This window comes from Mandrillus leucophaeus, unplaced genomic scaffold (assembly GCF_000951045.1).
Source record: "Mandrillus leucophaeus isolate KB7577 unplaced genomic scaffold, Mleu.le_1.0 Scaffold107, whole genome shotgun sequence".
Classification (NCBI taxonomy): Eukaryota; Metazoa; Chordata; class Mammalia; order Primates; family Cercopithecidae; genus Mandrillus; species Mandrillus leucophaeus.
In genome coordinates this window covers 2,274,303-2,293,972 of record NW_012098876.1, presented here as the reverse complement: position 1 = coordinate 2,293,972, position 19,670 = coordinate 2,274,303, and the positions used below count along the sequence as shown (strand labels likewise).

At 37.6% G+C, this 19,670-nt stretch overlaps 1 protein-coding gene across 1 annotated transcript in view; it reads right to left on the bottom strand.

The window, feature by feature from the left end:
* The window catches only part of GADL1 (glutamate decarboxylase-like 1), a 140,035-nt gene that overhangs the window by 41,582 nt on the left and 78,783 nt on the right, over nt 1-19,670 (bottom strand). Inside the window, exons 12-13 of the mRNA XM_011985459.1 lie at nt 16,849-16,900; nt 8,684-8,773 (exon numbers count right to left, since the gene is read on the bottom strand). Coding sequence (XP_011840849.1) covers nt 8,684-8,773; nt 16,849-16,900 — 142 coding nt within the window. The remainder of the gene's footprint in view (nt 1-8,683; nt 8,774-16,848; nt 16,901-19,670) is intronic.

The window sequence follows — 19,670 nt, the reverse complement described above, 5'->3', positions numbered from 1 at the left end:
CTCCTCTGGCTTGAGGGAAATTTCTCCTGCTTCCTCCTGTGCCTGCCTGTTTGTTGCCTCTATGGTCTCATCACGGGCCAGCTTAGGTTACTAGAACATCTAGGAAGATGGACATCTTCAGAACACACAAACCTCAGGAGAGGCATGAAGCCCAGAGGCCCTGTCTAATTCTTGGAATCCGGAAAGGAGAAAACACAAGACCAAAATGCACCCACACCCATATGTCTACATTGTGTTGCCACATTTGCCACAAGGTTACAGTCCTTAAAACACCCACTTGACAGTCTGACAGCGTGAGACAGTTTTTCAGTAGATGACAGAGCTCAAGCATCCCTCAAAGTTGATAGTGGGCCAACCCCAGAATTGTTGCCATGGAGGAGCCAAAGATGAGACAAACTCTCAAGGAGCTTCCAGTGACACACACACACAGGTAATCAAGGATTGATGAATTTAGGTAGGAATTGCAAGCTAAAAGCCTGAAGACCAGATCCCACTGAGAAATGTGTATCACACGTTTCTAAATGATTTGCCAATATTGAAAACATTAAAAACAGAGTTCATGTAAGCATCTGTATATTATCTAGCTTCTCTTAAAAATAAGACTTGGCAACCCCGACCTGCATTCCTGCATGGCAGTCATGATGAGGAGCTGAGTAGAGGTTGTTCCCTTTAGCTGGGGCCAATACACTTCAGTGTATCACAGTCACCATCACTCCCTCCTGTGTTATGCTCGGGCTCCTCATGCCACGTGTCTAGCTTCTATATGTATTTGGGTTTGCAACTCGACTGAGTAAACCAAATAAAACCATAGAGACACAGCGGTAAGTGGCCCATAAGTATTAATTAAGCTTCTGCCTTTCCTTGATGTTCACCCTGATATATTTGGAAATTCGGAATTATTTCACTTAGACCTTACATGACAGACACTAAAGAAACAGACTTAAGTTGATAAACTTGGCTCATGTGCAAATGTCACACAGAAAGCCAGTGGCACTCCAGTACAGAGAATAGTATACTTTTGCCTCATGTGTGTGTCTATAGAACAATAGACCTGATGTACAAAAAGATGCTCGTGAAATACAGCTTTTAGCTGTTCCTTGGCCTCATTTCCTATGACTGTCATCAAAGGTGCCCAGTGGATCAGTCGGTCACAAGTGAACAAGTGTTGACTGTTGTGAGCTGTGGGTGGCCACTCCCATGAAAATTCCTCAGATAACTGGTCTCATCCTGGCCTTAGGCCTCTGAGGTCGGCCTCAGTCTGCAGTATAATGCCAGCTTCATTCTTCTCTATTTTAATTTTCAAGAGATAGGCCAGACTCAGAACGTATGCCGCAATAAATTAGAACAGTCCAACAGAAACAGAAGGGAGGCTGTTAAACTCAAGGAAAGAAATTTATAATGAGGACATCTGTACTTATCTGGCTTTTCTGGAGAGTTCAAGTTACTATCCATAAAACACTTATATCTATGAAAATGTTTAAAGACCACAAAACAACATATTAGTTAGCAAATAAGTAAAGTAATAACAAATTATTCATTGAAACATGCTATGAAACAAAGGAAAACTCATCATGAACTTCCCCTTAAACATGCACATACAACAAGAATTTTATTGGTACTTTTTGTTGGTTGAAATTGTATAAATCCAGTGGAGTATATTTAGAAAGACAACAATTAACAACTGGAAAAGAGATGAGCATAAAAGCAAGAAAAGCACTGAATATTCCCTGCCCTTCAGCTGAAGGGACACTCCAGTTTCAGCAATCAGCTGAAGCTGGCCATAATTATATCAGAAGTACCTAAGTGGCTTCTTGACCCCTTAGTTGCAGAAAGGCGTAAGAACAAAACTGATTACCATTAGAATGCATGACAAATTGTACATAATATCTCTACCTGACAGAATACTTAAAATAACATTTTATATTAGCTTTTAATAGTTCAGGGAAAGAGCATATGATGTCTACAAAACACAGAATATTCATTAGCTAAGCATTCTTGAAATCTACATCCCAGCCACTATCCAAATAAGGGGAGCCTCTTAAGTCATATTTGGAACTATTTTCTTTAAAAGGCACTTTGATATTAGACTCTTTAAACATAAATTTTAAACTACAGCTTGAAAGTGATATCTACTAGGAAACAGGATTTTTTGAAGGATATGCTATAAATTCTGTAGCATAAGGTTTAAAAAAGAATCTAATCTTTGAACATTTTTTAAAGTGCTGCACCTTTGAAGACCCAGGTGCTTTTAGTTCACAATCCAAAATTGAGTGAATATACTAATGTCAAAGACAATGACAAAAGAAAATCAGAATTCTGAAAAATACACAAGCCTTCAATTGTTGTGAACTTGTGCACGTGTGTGCATGTGTGTATGCATATCTACAAGTCCCTAAGAGATCAGAAGACATTATATACAGAACTGCTGTTGGAGTGGCTAGAAATATGTCCAGATACTAGACACGCAAAAACACATTCAGAAAATAAATGGGGCAAGGAAAGAGATGCTAAAACCCTCCCTAAAATCCAAAGCAGCAGCCTGTGTGGATGTCTTCACTGTGAGGTTTCCACAGCGACGTTTCCACATCACCCTACCCAGATTATGCAGTCTCATCTTCAAGTGCCATTAATCAGAAACCTGCCAGGGAGAATACTAAATTCTTAAGATATCTGGGATATCATCAAGTTTTATCACCAAACAATAAAACCCATCAAGTAGATTTTTAAGATTTATTTCCCCTCTACTATTGAGAAAGGAGCCTGTTATAAATAACATTAGTCACAAATCTGCAGGTCAGCAAATGAAAAAAAAACAAAACAAATAACCATACATGAATACGAAAAGACAGCTTGTTAATTACTTTTAAGAATGTAAATTTTGTTGGCATAATGTAGAATTATTTATGAAATATTGACAAAAGAAGAAATCTTCTCTATCAGAGTACCGAGTAATGATGGGGCAAAAACAACTGAGTGGAATTTTCAATTACATTCTCTGGGTCTAACATTTCCCATCTTATCTTTGCATTCTATCCTCAGCTTCCTCGTTCTCAGTATCTGATCACTATCGGGCAGCTTCAGAAGAAGGAAACATACAAACTTATTTCAGGAAGTTACTTTAGAAAGCAAAGTTATAGGGCTGGGTGCGGTGGCTGACGCCTGTAATCTCAGCACTTTGGGGAGGCCAAGGTTGGGTGAATCGTGAGGTCAGGAGTTGGAGACCAGCCTGGCCAACATGGGTAAAACACCATCTCAACTAAAAATACGAAAAACTAGCTGTGTGTAGTGGTGAGTAGCTGTAATTCCAGCAACTCAGGAGGCTGAGGCAGGAGAGTCTGTTGAACCCAGGAGGCGGAGGTTGCAGTGAGCCAAGATTGTGTCACTGCACTCCAGCCTGGGCGACAGAGTGAGACTCCATCTTAAAAAAGCAAAACAAAAAAAAGCAAAGTATAACTCTACCACAATGCCGGAAGCTTTCAGGGAAACCTAGGAAGCCTATTGAAGATCACTATGAACCACCACTAGCAATGCCTCTAAACTTAAAACCAATGCAGATACTGTGTGTATTTGAGCAAGGAGGGAGAGGTGGGAAGGGATGACATAGAACACAATAGCTAGGAACATGTCATAAGAGAAAATAGTTTGCAAACTAATCGATTGAATATTGTATAATGATCCTTAAAGAATGGTATAAGAAATTAAAACATTTTAATATTTAAAACTTTAAAATTCATCCTTACAGAAATTGTGTTAAATCTACATGCTATATTTCTCAAGTAATACGTGTAGATAATTTTAAAATGGTAAAAATGTACCATATTGGGATTAATGCTCAATTTTTCTGGCTCTTGGGAAATACATGGTTGAAACCTGGATAACTTCTGTCTAGATAAAGCACTCGGGGAAATCTGTGGCTTCATTGGATCAATTAACTCCACTAAAGTATCTCATTTTATTGTTTTCACAAACATACACTAATTATAGAAAATTTTCAGACTGAAGAGAAATATAAAATCACCTACAACTTTAAAATATTTTGGCACCTCTTATGTACCCTTAAAGCATACACAGTATTTTATATGTACTTATGTACATTTAAGCATAAAATTTCGATATTGGTATAATACAGTGGCTGTTTTAAATCCCTTTTTAATATGAATTATTTTGAAACACAATTTTGTCTGGACACTACAAATTGGTTTATAAGTTTTATGTACTAAAATTTAACCAGTTCTCTATAGTTGAATATCTAGTTTCTTCTGAAATATTTGCTATTTTAAAATGCCTGTGAATGTCTCAGTAGCTTCCCCCAATATTTCTATAACTATTTTTAAATACATTTTTAGATAAAGGAATTTGCTGAAAGAAAAATGAGATTAAGATATTTGATGTTTTATAAAGTTGCTTTTCAGAAAAATGGTACAAAATTTACCCAAGAACAGCTTGCAGGAGTCTCCTGATGCTCACCAACAGTAGACATCAACATTGAAAACTACAGTGATTTGTCAATTTGATTAGTGAAAGATATCCATTACCCAGTTTCCAGTGTTTCCTAACTCTTCTGGGCCAATTTACTCAGTACAAGAAATCACATAGGTTGAGTTAGAAAAGTGCCTTAGGATCAGACATGGAGGGCTTTGGATGCCAAAGAGACAAGATTCAATTGGTAAGACATGGTGACATTTTATTCTGTGGGACAGTGGTTCTCAAGGAAATGCTACCACCTGCCTAGGGAATATCTAGGAAATCTGGGCAAATGCTTTGGATTTTCATGATCTTGAGGGGGCTGCTACTGGCATTTAGTAGGTGGAGACCAGAGGTGTCAGCTGCCCTGCACTGTGTAGAGTTATCTTGAGTGACATTGAACTGTCCCATGTTTTACACAACTTTCAAATGTCCTAGTAGAAATGCATGAGGTGTAAGAAGCCTGATTATAATTATTCAAGCACAGAACCTGTTTTACATACCAATGCCAAATATTTTGTGGCCATTTTTAATAGTTTTCTACCGTGTAAAGCAGGGGAAAAAATGATTTCTTCAGAGTATTCACAAAAGTTCATCATTTTTGAAAAGTATATCACTAATACCATACTATTGCTGTTATTTTCATCACCAACATCACCTACTTATAATATATAGTGTGCATTCATGAATAGCCTACATTCACTGTTTCTAAGAGTATATGCAAGAATCTTATCACTTATGTCTTCCAGTACTGTCATGCTTAAGCATTTACATAATTTTATTATAAACTTTCACATTGTATTATAAAGTCTTATGTTGCCCTTTACAAAACTGCGTATAAGGAGGTCATGTATTCCATTGGTTTCATTTTAGAAGAGTAAAGGGTATATTCTCCTAAATATTGTGTTTTACTATAAATAGTGGTCATTGACTCTGACAGGGTTGAGACCGGTTGCTATATGGGACTAGGGGATGGGAAGCAAGTCAGACTTCCAGACAGAACAGTGACATGATGAAGCAGAGATGGAGGTAAAGAGGGGCTTGAGAGTAAAGAAAATAAACTGGAAAAGGAGATGGCAGGAGGCAAAGAGACCAGAAAATGAGACAAATACAATCTAGGGAAGTAATGATGAAGACCTTAAGATATCAATAATGAGCGAGTCGGAAAGAGGAACATCTTATGGTGGGCATCTTGAAAAGAGAAATCACTGGAACTCAGATCCAGTATCAGTGTCATCGTATTGTTACAGGCCACAGACTAAATTGTGTTCTCAAATAGTCTCATGTATGCGCACATACTTGCAAGCACACATATACACTTACACCCTCCAACTCTCTAGATTCATTACCAAATAATCCCTCTCCCCTTCTGCCACCAAATGGAAGATTTATCACACCAGCGAATCTGAAATCCGACAACTCAACCTGACATTAGTCTGCATCAGAGGGGCAAAGCCTTGTGATTCTCTATTCAAGATAAACCCTAAAATTTCAAGTGTGCTTTACACTACAGGTTATAAATCATACACTTGCATTCTCACTCTACAGTAAGCATAAAACCACATAAACAATATGTGTGTATATATATATATACATATGTCTCCCTTCCCCCTTGCCAAATTCATGTAGACACCTCGACTTGCAGGAGGAGAATGATAGGAAGTTAAACTCGGGACCAGTGACAATTTGTCTGCGGCAGGCATTTTTTCTATTCGGTAGCAACTATAACAAATGAAGTTGTTACTGGATCAGGCAATGGTTGTAAGTGGCAGTAAAGAAAACTAAACTGGATATTTACCGTGTGATCCACTTTGGCAAATATTGGGGATAAAAGAGAATGTCCCAATTCCTGTTCAATTCCCAATTAAGATAAAAAGTGCATTACACGCCGGGCGTGGTGGCTCACGCCTGTAATCCCAGCACTTTGGGAGGCCGAGGCGGGCGGATCACCTGAAGTCAAAGCCTGGCCAATATGGTGAAACCCCATCTTGACAAAAATGCAAAAACTCAGCTAGGCATGATGGTAGATGCCTGTGATCCCAGCTACTCGGGAGACTCAGGTGGGAATCACTTGAACCTGGGAGGTGGAGGTTGCAGTGAGCAGAGATCGTGCCATTGCACCCCAGGCTGGGCGACAGAGCAAGACACCATCTTGGGGTGAAAAATGCATTATATTCTGTATTATATCCATACTCAATTTCAATTTTTTAAAAAACCAAGAGTAAAAAGTCCCCAAATATGAGTATCCAGTTATTCTAATTCCTATCAGTCCAACAGTACTGAGTTAGTGAAACACAAATATCACATTCTTCATTTTTTCTTAATGAAAAAACAATTTCTAGCTTAGTGAGAACAATGGTGACCATACCTTTCTCAACTTGTAATTTCTTTCCCTACCCTACCAAAAAATGTCAGCCACATTCCATCAAAGTGGAAAAAATGTTCCTCTAAATTCCCACATTGTCCAGTTCCTGTTTCTCTGAGTTACTTAACATCTGATATGTATTCTTAAGCACTTTGCTATTTTGCATGTGACAAAAATACAAGACAAATCCCAAGGTCTATGCTAACTGCCTGAAATAGGTAAGGGCACAGATAACACCATCCATCTCTCCCCATCTTTGCTACCTGATAAGGTTTGATAAGAGGTAGATTTCTGTATTGGTCATCTATTATGTTACAGGTTAGGAGGTTTGAACCATGAATAAACAGAAAATGACCTGAAGCTAAATAGGACATGCTGCCAAGTCAGGCAATCAGTGACTATGACTTAAAGGCTCTGCCCTCTTCCTTCTAATTATACTGGGGCAAAAATCCGAAGCTCTTTGCCATGGGAGACAAGGCTCCATGACCCTCCCTCTGTCTGTTACTCTTCTCACCTCCCGTCACTGCTTCTTTGCACCCCTGTGGTCATGGAACCACATTCTCCTCTTGAGCCTGAGTCCTAATGCTGTGATTCTTCCTGGAATCCACTTTACAATTGTCCCCTGACTGGCATCTGCTTATTGTTCAAAACTCAGCTCTAGTATCACACATTGGGGGTAAATACCCTTTCTACTTTCACTGGCACAGTTAATCTCCATTCAGGCACTTCTTGGCTACCTTGTGATTGTCTCTCTACTCGTTGTCTCTGGGAATATTGAGTTTCTCAAGGGCAGAGACACATCCTTTTGATGTTTGTATTTCCAGTGCATAGTTTAGTGGACATCAGCAAATGTTTGTCACTTATCTGAGCAGGGAGTTTTTTGTTTTTGTCTTCTAAAGGCTATGGACCACAAAAATTGCTTTAAAAAAAAAAAAAAAAAATCCTTTTCCCCCTGAGGGTAAGGAGGGGTTTGCAAGGCAGAGCTTTACTAACCAGGGTCATAAAGTCAGCTGTGCTGACTTGATCTCACTCAAGAGGTTAGGGAATTGCCTGATTTTGTTGGTGCTAGCCCGTGAGAATTTTCACTCTACATGACCACATAATCCCCAGTGGAACTCCCATGGGTTCACTTTCAATATGCATTATGTTCATACATCTGGAAAGTGGGATCAAATAGTGTTACTTGCAAGACTCCATAGTTCTTGGAAATCTGAATTAGAGGCAGGATTATAACTGGCAGGGCCATGCTAGGCGAGGAGTAGATGAGACACAAGCAGTCCCTAGAGCCTGGGGCCTCTCCTCACACTGTATGATCAGCCCCAACAGCTGTGTGTGAAGACACTTCCAAGCACATTTTGTTCAATGTTCAACTGAAACCCATTGCTAGCATCTCTTCTATGTAATCCCCTTGGGTGTACGACATAGGGCCTTTGTTGAAGACAGAAGGTCTCTAGCTCACAAAAAGTATCAGATTTAGACTTTTAACATTATTTTCCAAGTAAGGTGATACAAAAGCCCATATGCAGTAGCAGAGTTGAAATAGTCATTCATCACACAACTCTAACCTTGTGTCCCATGACCAGATGGCACTTCCTGAAGTACACTGTGAGCCAGAACTAACAAATTCCATAATTATCTTACAACCTAATTGTTTTGAGAGTGTGTGTCAACCATGTTAATTTGTTAAATGTAAACGTCTACAACTGTTTGGCCTGTCATTACTTTTAAACGAACTAGAAGACACTTCTCTAGATAAGAGGGCCTAGCAAGCACAGAATTATTTATAGGATCAACAGATAATGTGCACTGAATCAACTTCATCAAAAAGAAAAATACCATTTACTTATTACTTACCAAATTAAGTTTTGCCCAGAACTCAGGTCCTTCTTCCATCTCTCTGAGGCTCGGTGGAATGTACCAAAAGCAAATATTGGCATATTCAGGCTGAGAATTAGAAAAAATTTAAAATTGTTATCCTAAGATTTATCTTAGAATGCAATTAAATACTTTGAAAACTTAGTTTCTTCAAGGGTTACCATGTGTATAAAACTTTAACATATCACAATCTTAGAGTAACAATCCCTTCTGCCTTCTGATAACATCCTGTTTAAAAATTTTCTTCTCCATAGTGTGCACCTAGCGGGTTCCTTCATCTTACTGTGAAAATAGCAGGAAAAAAGTTAAGTTTGAAGCTGACTCAACCCAGCTTTGTCAGTTAGTGCCTGCTTACATACATATATGCTTAGAGATGCCCTGGATCCTTTCTCTCCAACACTGATCCTTAAGTTATTTGCTATATCATCATAGGCTTCCAATAATTATTTTTCTTAAGGCAGCTAAAGTTGGTCCCTACACCTGACAAATGCAAAAGCTTTGATTACCTGTGAGTTGATAGCAGCACGACATGCATGGGCTTCACTAACCAGCACTACTAATGATCCTAGCCAATACTGCTTTTGAAAAAAGAGCATCACCTTGACTCCCGGCTCTCAAATATCAGTAAAAGTGTGAATTAGCTAGAAGACCTATTCAAAATGTAGATTCTGAGTTCCTATGTTCAAAATGTCCAGTGTCTAAGTCCATCCCAGAAAAGGCTAAAGAACTGGCAGTTTATGAAGCATGTCAAGTGATTCTGAAGTGGGCAGTGTATGTTCTATGAGAAACTGTCATCTACACTAAGTAACCGTAACCCAGTCATCTTCCCTGCTGGTCTGTTTTTCTATCAGACATGATTTGCTTAAACGTGGAACTGTATTCTAACAGGCTTTAGCCCAGCCTTTGTCATGCAGACAAAGCTTTGTCCTCACTGGACAAAAATATAGGAAGTTCCATGACCAAAAGACTTGTACTCAGGACGAGGAGATTTGGGACATTATGTTGGGGGTTCACAAATTAGACATACAGAATTGTATTCAGGAAAGATTGAGTCATACACATCTTCCTCATTGTCAGTTTCACACTGACAATATTTGAACTGATTTTCATTTTCTGCCATAAACAGTTTGTAATAATCAATGTTATAACAGTTCTCTAACCATCAGAATTATGCTCTAGTATATAAAGTTTCAAAGCATTTCATAAAGAGAAATAGACCTATCATCTCATATCTTAAAATCAAGACTGGTGAGATATATATATTATATATGTAATATAAATATATGTATTTTATATATATATAATGTTTTGAGTTTAGTGGATTTTAAATCATAAGTGAATGCCCAGAAACATTCCCAGTTCAACAAGGTAAGTTCTTGATCTTATTTCATCTCTGAAATTAACATTCTTATAGCTCTGCTCTTGTCAAGTCCAATAAGTCTTCAAAATAGTTAAAAATGAAACACTGTAATTCAACTCAATTTTCACAAACATTTATGAGACTACAATCATTCTTACAAATTACACAATTTATACGTGGATTTCTGATGTATTGAAAGTAATGGCAAAAATTGCAATTACTTTTGCAGCACTGTCACTAGATTGTGTTATGTCAGTTATTGATTTATTGCCTCTCAGCTACAAATCTACCCTTTATGAGTGTCCTAAAATAATGTAGGTGGACTCTGCAGATATTTCTCCCTTGACATCTGGTCCAATCTTAAACTTTGTCAGCAGAGGGTGCTGGAGAGACACTGGAGAAGGAAGGAGGAATGCCTTCCTGGTGTGCTCACTTCATGGGTCTCCTACAGAATCTGGTTCTTTTCAGCAGCACTGGTAACCAGAAACCAGAGCACATCCCCACCCATCGACCCCCCAGCAGCTTCCCCCAGTACACCCCTTTCAGGTGGCATCAGGTGGCATCACAGCAGACAGGCAGCAAGTGAAGGGCCCATAAATGGCTTTTCCTGGCATACTCCCCTCAGGTGGTCTCATGAGAGATGTCAGCCAGGCCCCTTGCCTTGGATGACTTCTTTGGCACTCCTTCTGGGTAGCTTGCAGTGATTTCCAAGTTGTGGCATGGCCCCTGTGGATGGCTTCCCTCAGCAATCCAGACTAGATTTCTAGTGAGTACCACCAATGTAACACCTCAGTAAATTTTTGTTATCCCATGAGCCAAGGTCATACTCTCTCTGAACAGGTCTAGACCTCAGTCCTGAGAAGGGACGGCCTTTCTCTTGGGTGCTCTATCTCAGTTCCAGGAGTGGTGGCTGCTCTCTATATCTGCTACTCCTGTTCATTTTTAGGTTTTTCATTCTCTCCTATGAAGCAATCCTCCAATCCCTTAATTCTTGATACATTTCCCACTTTACCATGCAGTTCTTCTGAATGGACTCTAATACGTGTCACCAAATTTGTTATTCCCTTTCATTTGCATAGGAACATTACAAAACAGTTTACGATGTTTTATCTGCTGTTATAGGTTCCATATTTTACAAGTTAGGACTTAGATCTTTTACATTTTTTAGTAAGTTTCGGTTTAGCGATAGATCTGATTCCTTTTGCCCAAACACTTTTAGAATGGAATGGCTTCAGTGCTACAACATTTGAAAGCTTATAAAGTCCTTCTGACAGTTCATTTCATTGGAAGACATTTGATGCTTCATTTGGAGTATCTTCGCTTTGGCAATTTCCCAAATCATTAAGAGTTGAAAAACATACCTTTTTGAATTTCTGCAAAAGTATGAGTTTTTCCTGTCTCTGCCTCTGTAGCTTGTATTTTACATAATTTTTAAGAGACTTCAAGGCACTGAGTATTTTCAGAGTAAAATCATTTATACACCACTTAATTCTAATTGCTTACATATATGAAAGTCTGACTACTTGGGTGTCCTGAGAACACATTTAGTCTGTTCTAAAATCCACAAAATTAGGAAGGTATTACAGGAGTCCACGTGTCTAGTTGAAGGGTACAAAAATTCCGTAGCAGCAAGTGCATTATCATCTTTAAAAATTCACAACAGAAGAGTAACGTGCCATTAAAGAAGAGTTTGAATACATTTTATACTGGTTTTCAAACAAAAAATATATAAAGTTCTTTATCAATTTCAGGAAGAATTATCAAATTTTGAGACCATTTGGGAAAGAAATTAGTGGTCACTAAGAGAGGTAGCAGCAGCTCACATTCTGAGTCATATCAAAAGAAATTAATCTCCTTTGCTTTATAATGTCATTGGATCAGAATAATAAAGCTAGCACTGTTTTGTTTTAATAAATATATATGCAGAATCCAGCACACAGATTCAATCATGCAAATATAGACTGAAGGAAAAGCTGGAATGGTGAATTTTAATTGACTTCAAGCTTATAGGTGTTAAGATTAGACTATTGAAAAATTTCAAAGGCAGCACTGGATAGCACAAAAAGCCTTAAGTTTTGGAGTTGGAAGGATGTGGCTTTGAATTTCAACTTCATCAGATCTTTGCTGGAATGAGTATCAAACTTTCTCAGTTTCTGCTTCCTAAACTATAAAATGTAGATGATGATGTCTGCTCCACCGGGTTGGTTTGATGATAGAAAAAATGTGTTTTCAAAATTTAGTACCATGTCTGGCACACAGCAAGCACTGTAGTCAGTGACTATTATTTGGGGCCATAATGGTAAAAAGAGATGTCTTTTAAAGTGAATGAGTAGCTCCATTAAAATGTGTACTAGTGAGGTACATCACTGTTAATTTCTTGCTAATATATTTGAAGGGAAACATTAATGTCCAACGAGGGGTAACCAAGCTGTCCAACTTAATAAGCAAAACTTTCTGTGTTTATAGATATTGACTAGGCATCGGGACGAGAAAATGATGACTAACACTTTCTGAACTTGGAATGAATAGAGGACAGGGTGTACTGAAGAGAGGTGAAACTAGAATTGCAGATGGGAGTTATGTCATGAAGGACTTCTTATATGACATGCTTGGAAGCTTGGGCTTGACTCTAGAGGAAGACGGAGTCACTGGAGAGTTTCACTACTCTAGGAAATAGATCTCATTTTCGAAAAGCTGCTCTAGCAGCAGTGTGGAGGTTAGGCTGGAGGGATCTGAGACTGGAAGTGGGACACAAGTTAGGAGACAGTACCTAGATAGTACCAACCTCCTGAAGAGTGATGAGATCTTGAACTAAGGCGCAGTGGCTTTGGGAGTGGAGAAGACAAAGCATTCAAGATGTATTTAGAGGGGAAAGAAAAGGAGATAGTAAGAACAACATCAAGACTTTGGCTTGGGTGGATCATAGCTCTAATGACCAAAAGAAGAAAGTAGAATTTTGGTAAGGAAAATACACTTAAACTTTAGAAATGTTGAATTTGAGGTGTCTGTGGCATCTAAGTGAAAATTTCAGGATATATTCATATACAAAGGCCTAGAGTTTAGGAGCTAAGTTGAGGATGAGCAGATATAAAGAGGCAATTGATAGCAAAACTCTGGATGTGAAGAAATTTCAGGGAGACTGTGGCCACAGATGACAGTATAGAAGAATATTTAAGGGGGTGCACTGATGAAAAGACCCCTTAACGTGGAGACTGAAAAGAACAAGTCACATGGAATGAGAGACTGGGAAAGGAAATCAAAGAAACTAAGACAGGGGAGACTATCAAGAGATGGAGTAAATGGATAACACGATGCTACAGAATTTCAGCAAGATGAAGATTAAAATATGCATTGGATTTAGCAATTAGGAGGTAGTTGTAATCTAAAAACTATATAACAAGATAACAATGTAAGAAAAATCACAATTGCTTGATACATATTAGTAGGTTCACTATTAGAACATGAACAATTAGAGCTATCTGGAAGAGGAATGAACTAGTGAATTATCTGCAAATAGGAAGTATTCAGAGGTTGACCACTTGTTAACAGATACTGTTGTTAAGATAGCTTTCCTGCATTGTGCAGGAATTTGACTATATGTCCTCGAAGATCTTCTGTAGCTCAAAGTTGATGAAACATTAATAACTCCTCCCTAGTGTAGACCTTGAGAAAAGAAAAAAGTTGAATAATTAGGACTCTCCCAAGAGATAAAAATAAAATATGTGAATGATAGTTTAAGAATGAATATACCTCTAGGAAATGTCTATTAGATCTTAGATCCAACACAGAAAAAGAGATGATTTTCAGAGGCCTATGAATAATTCAGAATTCACTTAAAATAACTTTCAATCATCTTCAGGAAATGTATTTTTGTTCTTTTCAGGAAAAAAAATTCAAGTACTGGGTATTGTCTTGTGATGTTCATCTACAATTTCCAATGTTCCACTTAACCTTCTCCTTGCTGTTAGACAACAGTGACACATGTATTCACACTCAAATACACACATGTACATAGAGACATACGAATGCCATATATAAGCAAAAAGGACTATCAACTTATATGTGACATTCAAGGTCTAATTTTGCTTTATTTCTTGCTGTAATGAAAAGTGGCAAATGCAGATCACATACAAAAATTCTTACAGCAGGAATTCTGGAAAACCATTTAGAAAATCACCTTCACTGCTTGTGGGCCAGCTGGCTCCCACAGATGAAAAATCCAGGGGCAGAAGGCTGACTAATAATTAAATCCTACCTTAGCTTTCATTGCAAGGACTTGAGTGTTTGCAATTTCCTAATGATAATGGTAAGTGGTTCCTCTCTTTTCTAAACCTTTAGGAAGAATATATAAACAACTTTTTTTAATTGGCCCATCTTTTTTCTCACTTTCAGCTCTATCAAAAGACTGTACAATTCTAATGTGTACAGGACTTTTCATAAGTACTATAGCTCCCATTACCAGAGAAAATAACACAACTCAAATTTTGAGAAAATAGGAAACTCAAACCCAAGAAAATATAAAGTAATCAAACTCAATTCAAGTAAAATAACTGCTTTTTCTCCCATACATGCTTAGGTATGTACTTCTAAAAACTATAGACATTTTCTTACATAGTTATAATGCCATTATGCTTCACAAAATTGACAATTCCTTGACACCATCTAATAGCCAGTTCATATTCAAAACTCCCCAACTGTTACAAGAATTACTTTTTACAGTTGGCTTGTTCAAACTGGGATTTCACAAGGTCTATATGCTTTATTTGGTTGTTATGCTTCTTTGGTCTCTTTGAACCTAAAGAGATTATCACTACTCCCTCCTTTATTTTTTCCTCACCTCACTGGCCTATTGAAGAAACCAGGTTGTCTGTTCTGTAGAACGTTTCATGCTCTAAATTTGTCGTCTTCCTAGTACTTACCAGAAAGTTGTTTAACTATTTTGGAATGCATGCAAGATCTTCCATATCTCTAGCTTTCTGGAACTCTGGAAACTTAGAACTTTCTAATCTGGTGCTTCCTTTGTAGACAGTAGTGGAATCCATGGTCTAGATTCTCTGGAAAGTATTTCCCAAACTTCCCTGAGGACTATTGTCATATTTCTCTTTGACTACTAAAAAGTTTCCAAGTTTGTCTTCCTTATTTTTATCTTGTCCTCTCTTCACTATTGCTTTTTCAACATTCCTCTCTTCTCATGACATCAAGCATCGTCTTTTAAAATGCAAGTCAAACCCCTGTGTTGTTAAAACATCTCCAATGACTACATTTGGAATACAGGCGAAAGGCCTTACCTTGACCTACCTGACCACCACCTGATCTGGTCTCTGCCCACCTCTCCAATTCCATCACCTGCTGCCCACTCCCCTTCATTCAATACAACTTTTTTTGCCTGCTCAGAGATAGAACTCTCTTCAGCTTTAAGCCTTGCAGTTGTTTACCAATTCTGCCAGAATGTCTTTCCCCCAAATATCCGCATGGCTTGCTGTTTCTCTTTATTCAGGTCTCAGCTCAAAGATAACCTTAAAATCCCCTACCCAGATTACCCAAACCAAATAAGCCATCCCCATTTCAGCATTTTACCCTCTTCCCCCTAATACAATAATATATCTATAACCTTGTCTAACTTATATACTAGATTATCTCATGAACACGTTTTATTGATTTAAGACTCTTACTACCTGATTTCCCTATTAATTTGCTTATTTAGTGCGTTTCACTTTCCAGTCAAATGTAAGCATCATGAAATTGGGGCCCCTTTTCTGTTTTCTATCTCCTGTGCCTAGAACCATGCCTGACACATAGTAAATTGTTCAATGCATCTTATTGAATAAATACCAAAAAAAACTAGATTTCTTTTTCTTTTTACTTTGCTTTTTTTTTTTTTTTTTCTTTGAGACAGTTTCACTCTTGTTGCTCAGGCTGGAGTGCAGTGGCGTGATCTTAGCTCACTGCAACCTCCACCTCCCAGGTTTTAGCAATTCTCCTGCCTCAGCCTCCAAGTAGCTGGGTTTACAAGCATGAGCCACCGTGCCTGACTAACTTCTGTATTTTTAGTAGAGACAGGGTTTCACCATGTTAGGCTGGTCTCGAACTCTTGACCTGGTGATCTGCCTGCCTTGGCCTCCCAAAGTGCTGGGATCATAGGTATGAGCCACCAATGCCCAGCCAGCTAGATTTCTTATATATAGCACAGGCTCCAAGACTAGAATCTCTAGGTTATTTTTACATTAGGTTAAAAACTGCTATAATATATATACTATAACAAAATCTAAGATAACCTTGCAATTTATTATTCTCTAGCTTTGTAACAACCTCATTTCTTACACATAGCAAACAATACAACGTCGACAAAATGACTTATTTTCCCGTTGCTCCAAAACAAATATGCTCTCATTATTTTATAAAAAGAGAAAACTGTATGCAGTATTGTACATTCACTTAATTTTCACATGCAGGCACCACTACATCACAGATGAATATTTGCGGTACAATCATTATGCAATTTATATATCAAGATAGAGGTTATAATTTATTCAATATTATCCTTGGTAATTGAGCATTTTAATTTTCAATACTTAGAGGCAAGTATATTCTCTGTGAATCCAACAAAGGAAAAGTACTCACTAATAGAGTAAATTAACATAATAGACTCTATGAATTAAACTAATGACTTGTTTTTTTAAGTCTGCAACACAAAAACCAATGAAATATATAACAGATTAGAAAATTACCACCTTCATCACTGTTAACTGACAAAAATCACAAGCATAATTATGCAATCACTTACTTCCAGCAGTAACTTGAATCCTTCTCTTTTCTTGATTTCATCTACTAGGTACCTAAAATTAAAAGTCACAATATTTATAATCTGCAATGTAAAAATGTCATGAACATGAATGATGTATGACAAAACCGATTCAGAGACAGGGCTTGGCGATAAGAAAGATACAGATAAAGGTCAAGGTATAGGCAGAGCTATGGATAGATAAATACTCCAGACCTACTGTTATTTCCTTGGCCTGAGTAAAAAGATGCATCTTTTTGATGAGATTTATCTCACATGTTAGTGTCAGGCTTTAACCCTGGTGTGAAAAGCTAGATAAAGCAGGTTGGATATATATCTCTGAACATGTGGGTCTTACTTTCATATCCTAAATCGGGGATTTAACATAGGCACTTATATTAAATAGCTGGCTTGGAGGAAAGAGGTTTTTTTGGTGTGTAATCCTGCTTGTAAGTTCATTTAAAATCAAGGAAGATCAATATAATCTTAGTCCAGCACAGCGAGAAGGAGGACTGATAATCAGTATCATGTTAAAAGTAAGTGGGCTGATTATCCTTAGCAAACTAACACAGGAACAGAGAACTAGACACTGCATGTTCTCGCTTATAAGTGGGAGCTGAACAATGAGAACACATGGACACAGGGAGGGGAGCAACATAACTAGAGCCTATCAGGGGAGGATGAGGGGAGAATATTAGGGAAAAGAGCTAATGCATGTGGGGCTTAATACCTAGGTGGTGAGTTGATAAGTGCAGCAAACTGTGTGGTTTATGTTTACCTAGGTAACCTGCACACGTACCCCAAAACTTAAAAAAAATACAAGAAAAATAAATTACCTCAATATGAGGGGGCAAAAAAGTGGGCTGTAGCCATTGATAGAATATCTATAAAGTCAATTTGGATGTTGGGGGAAAGAGAATTATCACACCTAAGTAAAGGGCATGGATGAAATATGGAATATGAGTGAGAAAAGACTAAAGTAGCATTGAGAACATGGTGCTCTATGTAATAACATTGACTCCTCTCTTTTAGGCTTGGCTTTTGTCTATACCAAAAGAAAAGTCTGCAATGGCCTTGAAAAACTAGCGATTCACGAGCCTTTAAATGTTCACAACACTTGACCCGGTACTTCAAATCTAGGAATGAAGTCTAAGGAAATAATAGAGACACTGACAGAAATGTTTGTCAGAGCATTTATTGTGATTTTTATATGTAATAGCAAAAAAAAAAAAAATCACACCAAACATAAGGAATGCCTTTGTAAACTAGATTCCAGTAATGGAATTATGATCTTATGATCCTGTCACTAAATCATAAATGTTCAACTAATATTTAAAGACACAACGATGCTCCTCTTGGGCCTCAAGTCTCTTACCTGTAAAACTGGACTAATACAATCTTCTTTTCTAATTTGAAATGGTTTTTGTAAAAATTAAAATCATAAACATGAAAAAATGCAGACTATAAAAACTGGAAAGAAGGGACAATTACATCATTTTAGGAAGGCCATTCTATAATGTGAATATGGAATACAGTAAGATGAAGTTCCTTTTTCCAAATGTATACAGCTTTTTATATTAGGTTAAATATTGATGTTTGCATATAGATACTATCATTGAAATATACAATATCTTATTTAAAATTGTCAATATTAACTAGTAATATGGGAATCTTTGAGCAATAATGTTGTGAGCATACACACGGGCACACACGCTCACATGCTCACAAAGTACTAGATGTTCTATGTACGCCATTCTCTGAACACTTTTTCAGAAGACGTATGTAGCTATAAAGTTTTTATCACACTGGCTAGCTTTCATAAAAAGCAATTTCATTGCTCAATACATACGAGAAAAGGTATTCAAAATCAGTAATAATCAAAAAAGTACAAATTAAAACAATAATACAGGCATCCCTTGGGGTATTGTAGGTTTGGTTCCAGAACACTACAATAAAGTGAATGCAGCAGTAAAAGGGGGTCACAATTTTGGAGGTTCCTCAGTGTATATAAAGGTTACATTTACCGTATACTGTAGTCTGAGTGTACAATGGCATTATATCTAAAACAAAATGCACATGCCATGATTAAAAATACCTTATTGCTAAAAAGTGCTAAGGGTTATCTGAGACTTCAGTGAGTTGTAATCTTTTTGCTCCTGGAGGGTCTTGCCTTGATATTGATGGTTGCTGACTGATCAAAGGGCTGAAGGTTGGGGGTGACTGACAATTTCTTACAATAAGACAACAATGAAGTTTGCCACATTGCCTGACTCTTCTTTCACAAAAGATTTCTCTGTAGTAGGCAATGCTGTTTGAACACATCTTACCCACAGCAGAACTTCTTTCAAAATTGAAGTCAGCCCTTTCAAACTTTGCTGCTGCTTTGCCGACTAAGTTTATGTAATATTCTATATCCTTTGTTATCCTTTCAACAAGATTCACAACATGCTCACTGAGTAGATTTCTTCTCACAAAACCACTTTCTTTGTTCATCCATAGGAAAAGGCTCCTCATCCATTCAAGTTTTATCATGAGACTGCAGCAATTCAGTCACATCTTCAGGCTTCACTTCTAATTCTAGTTCTCTTGCTGTTTTCACCACATCTTCAGTGACTTCCTTCCCTGAAGTCTTACCACCCCTAAAGGTCAACCACGAGAGTTGGAATTAACTTCTTCCATATCCCCATTATTACTATTTTGACCTCCTCCTATAAGTCATCAGTGTTTTTAATGGTGTATAAAAGAGTAAACCCGTAAAATTTTCAATTCACTTTGCCCAGATCCATCAGAGGAATCACTTATATATTCTGTAAGGCTATAGCTGT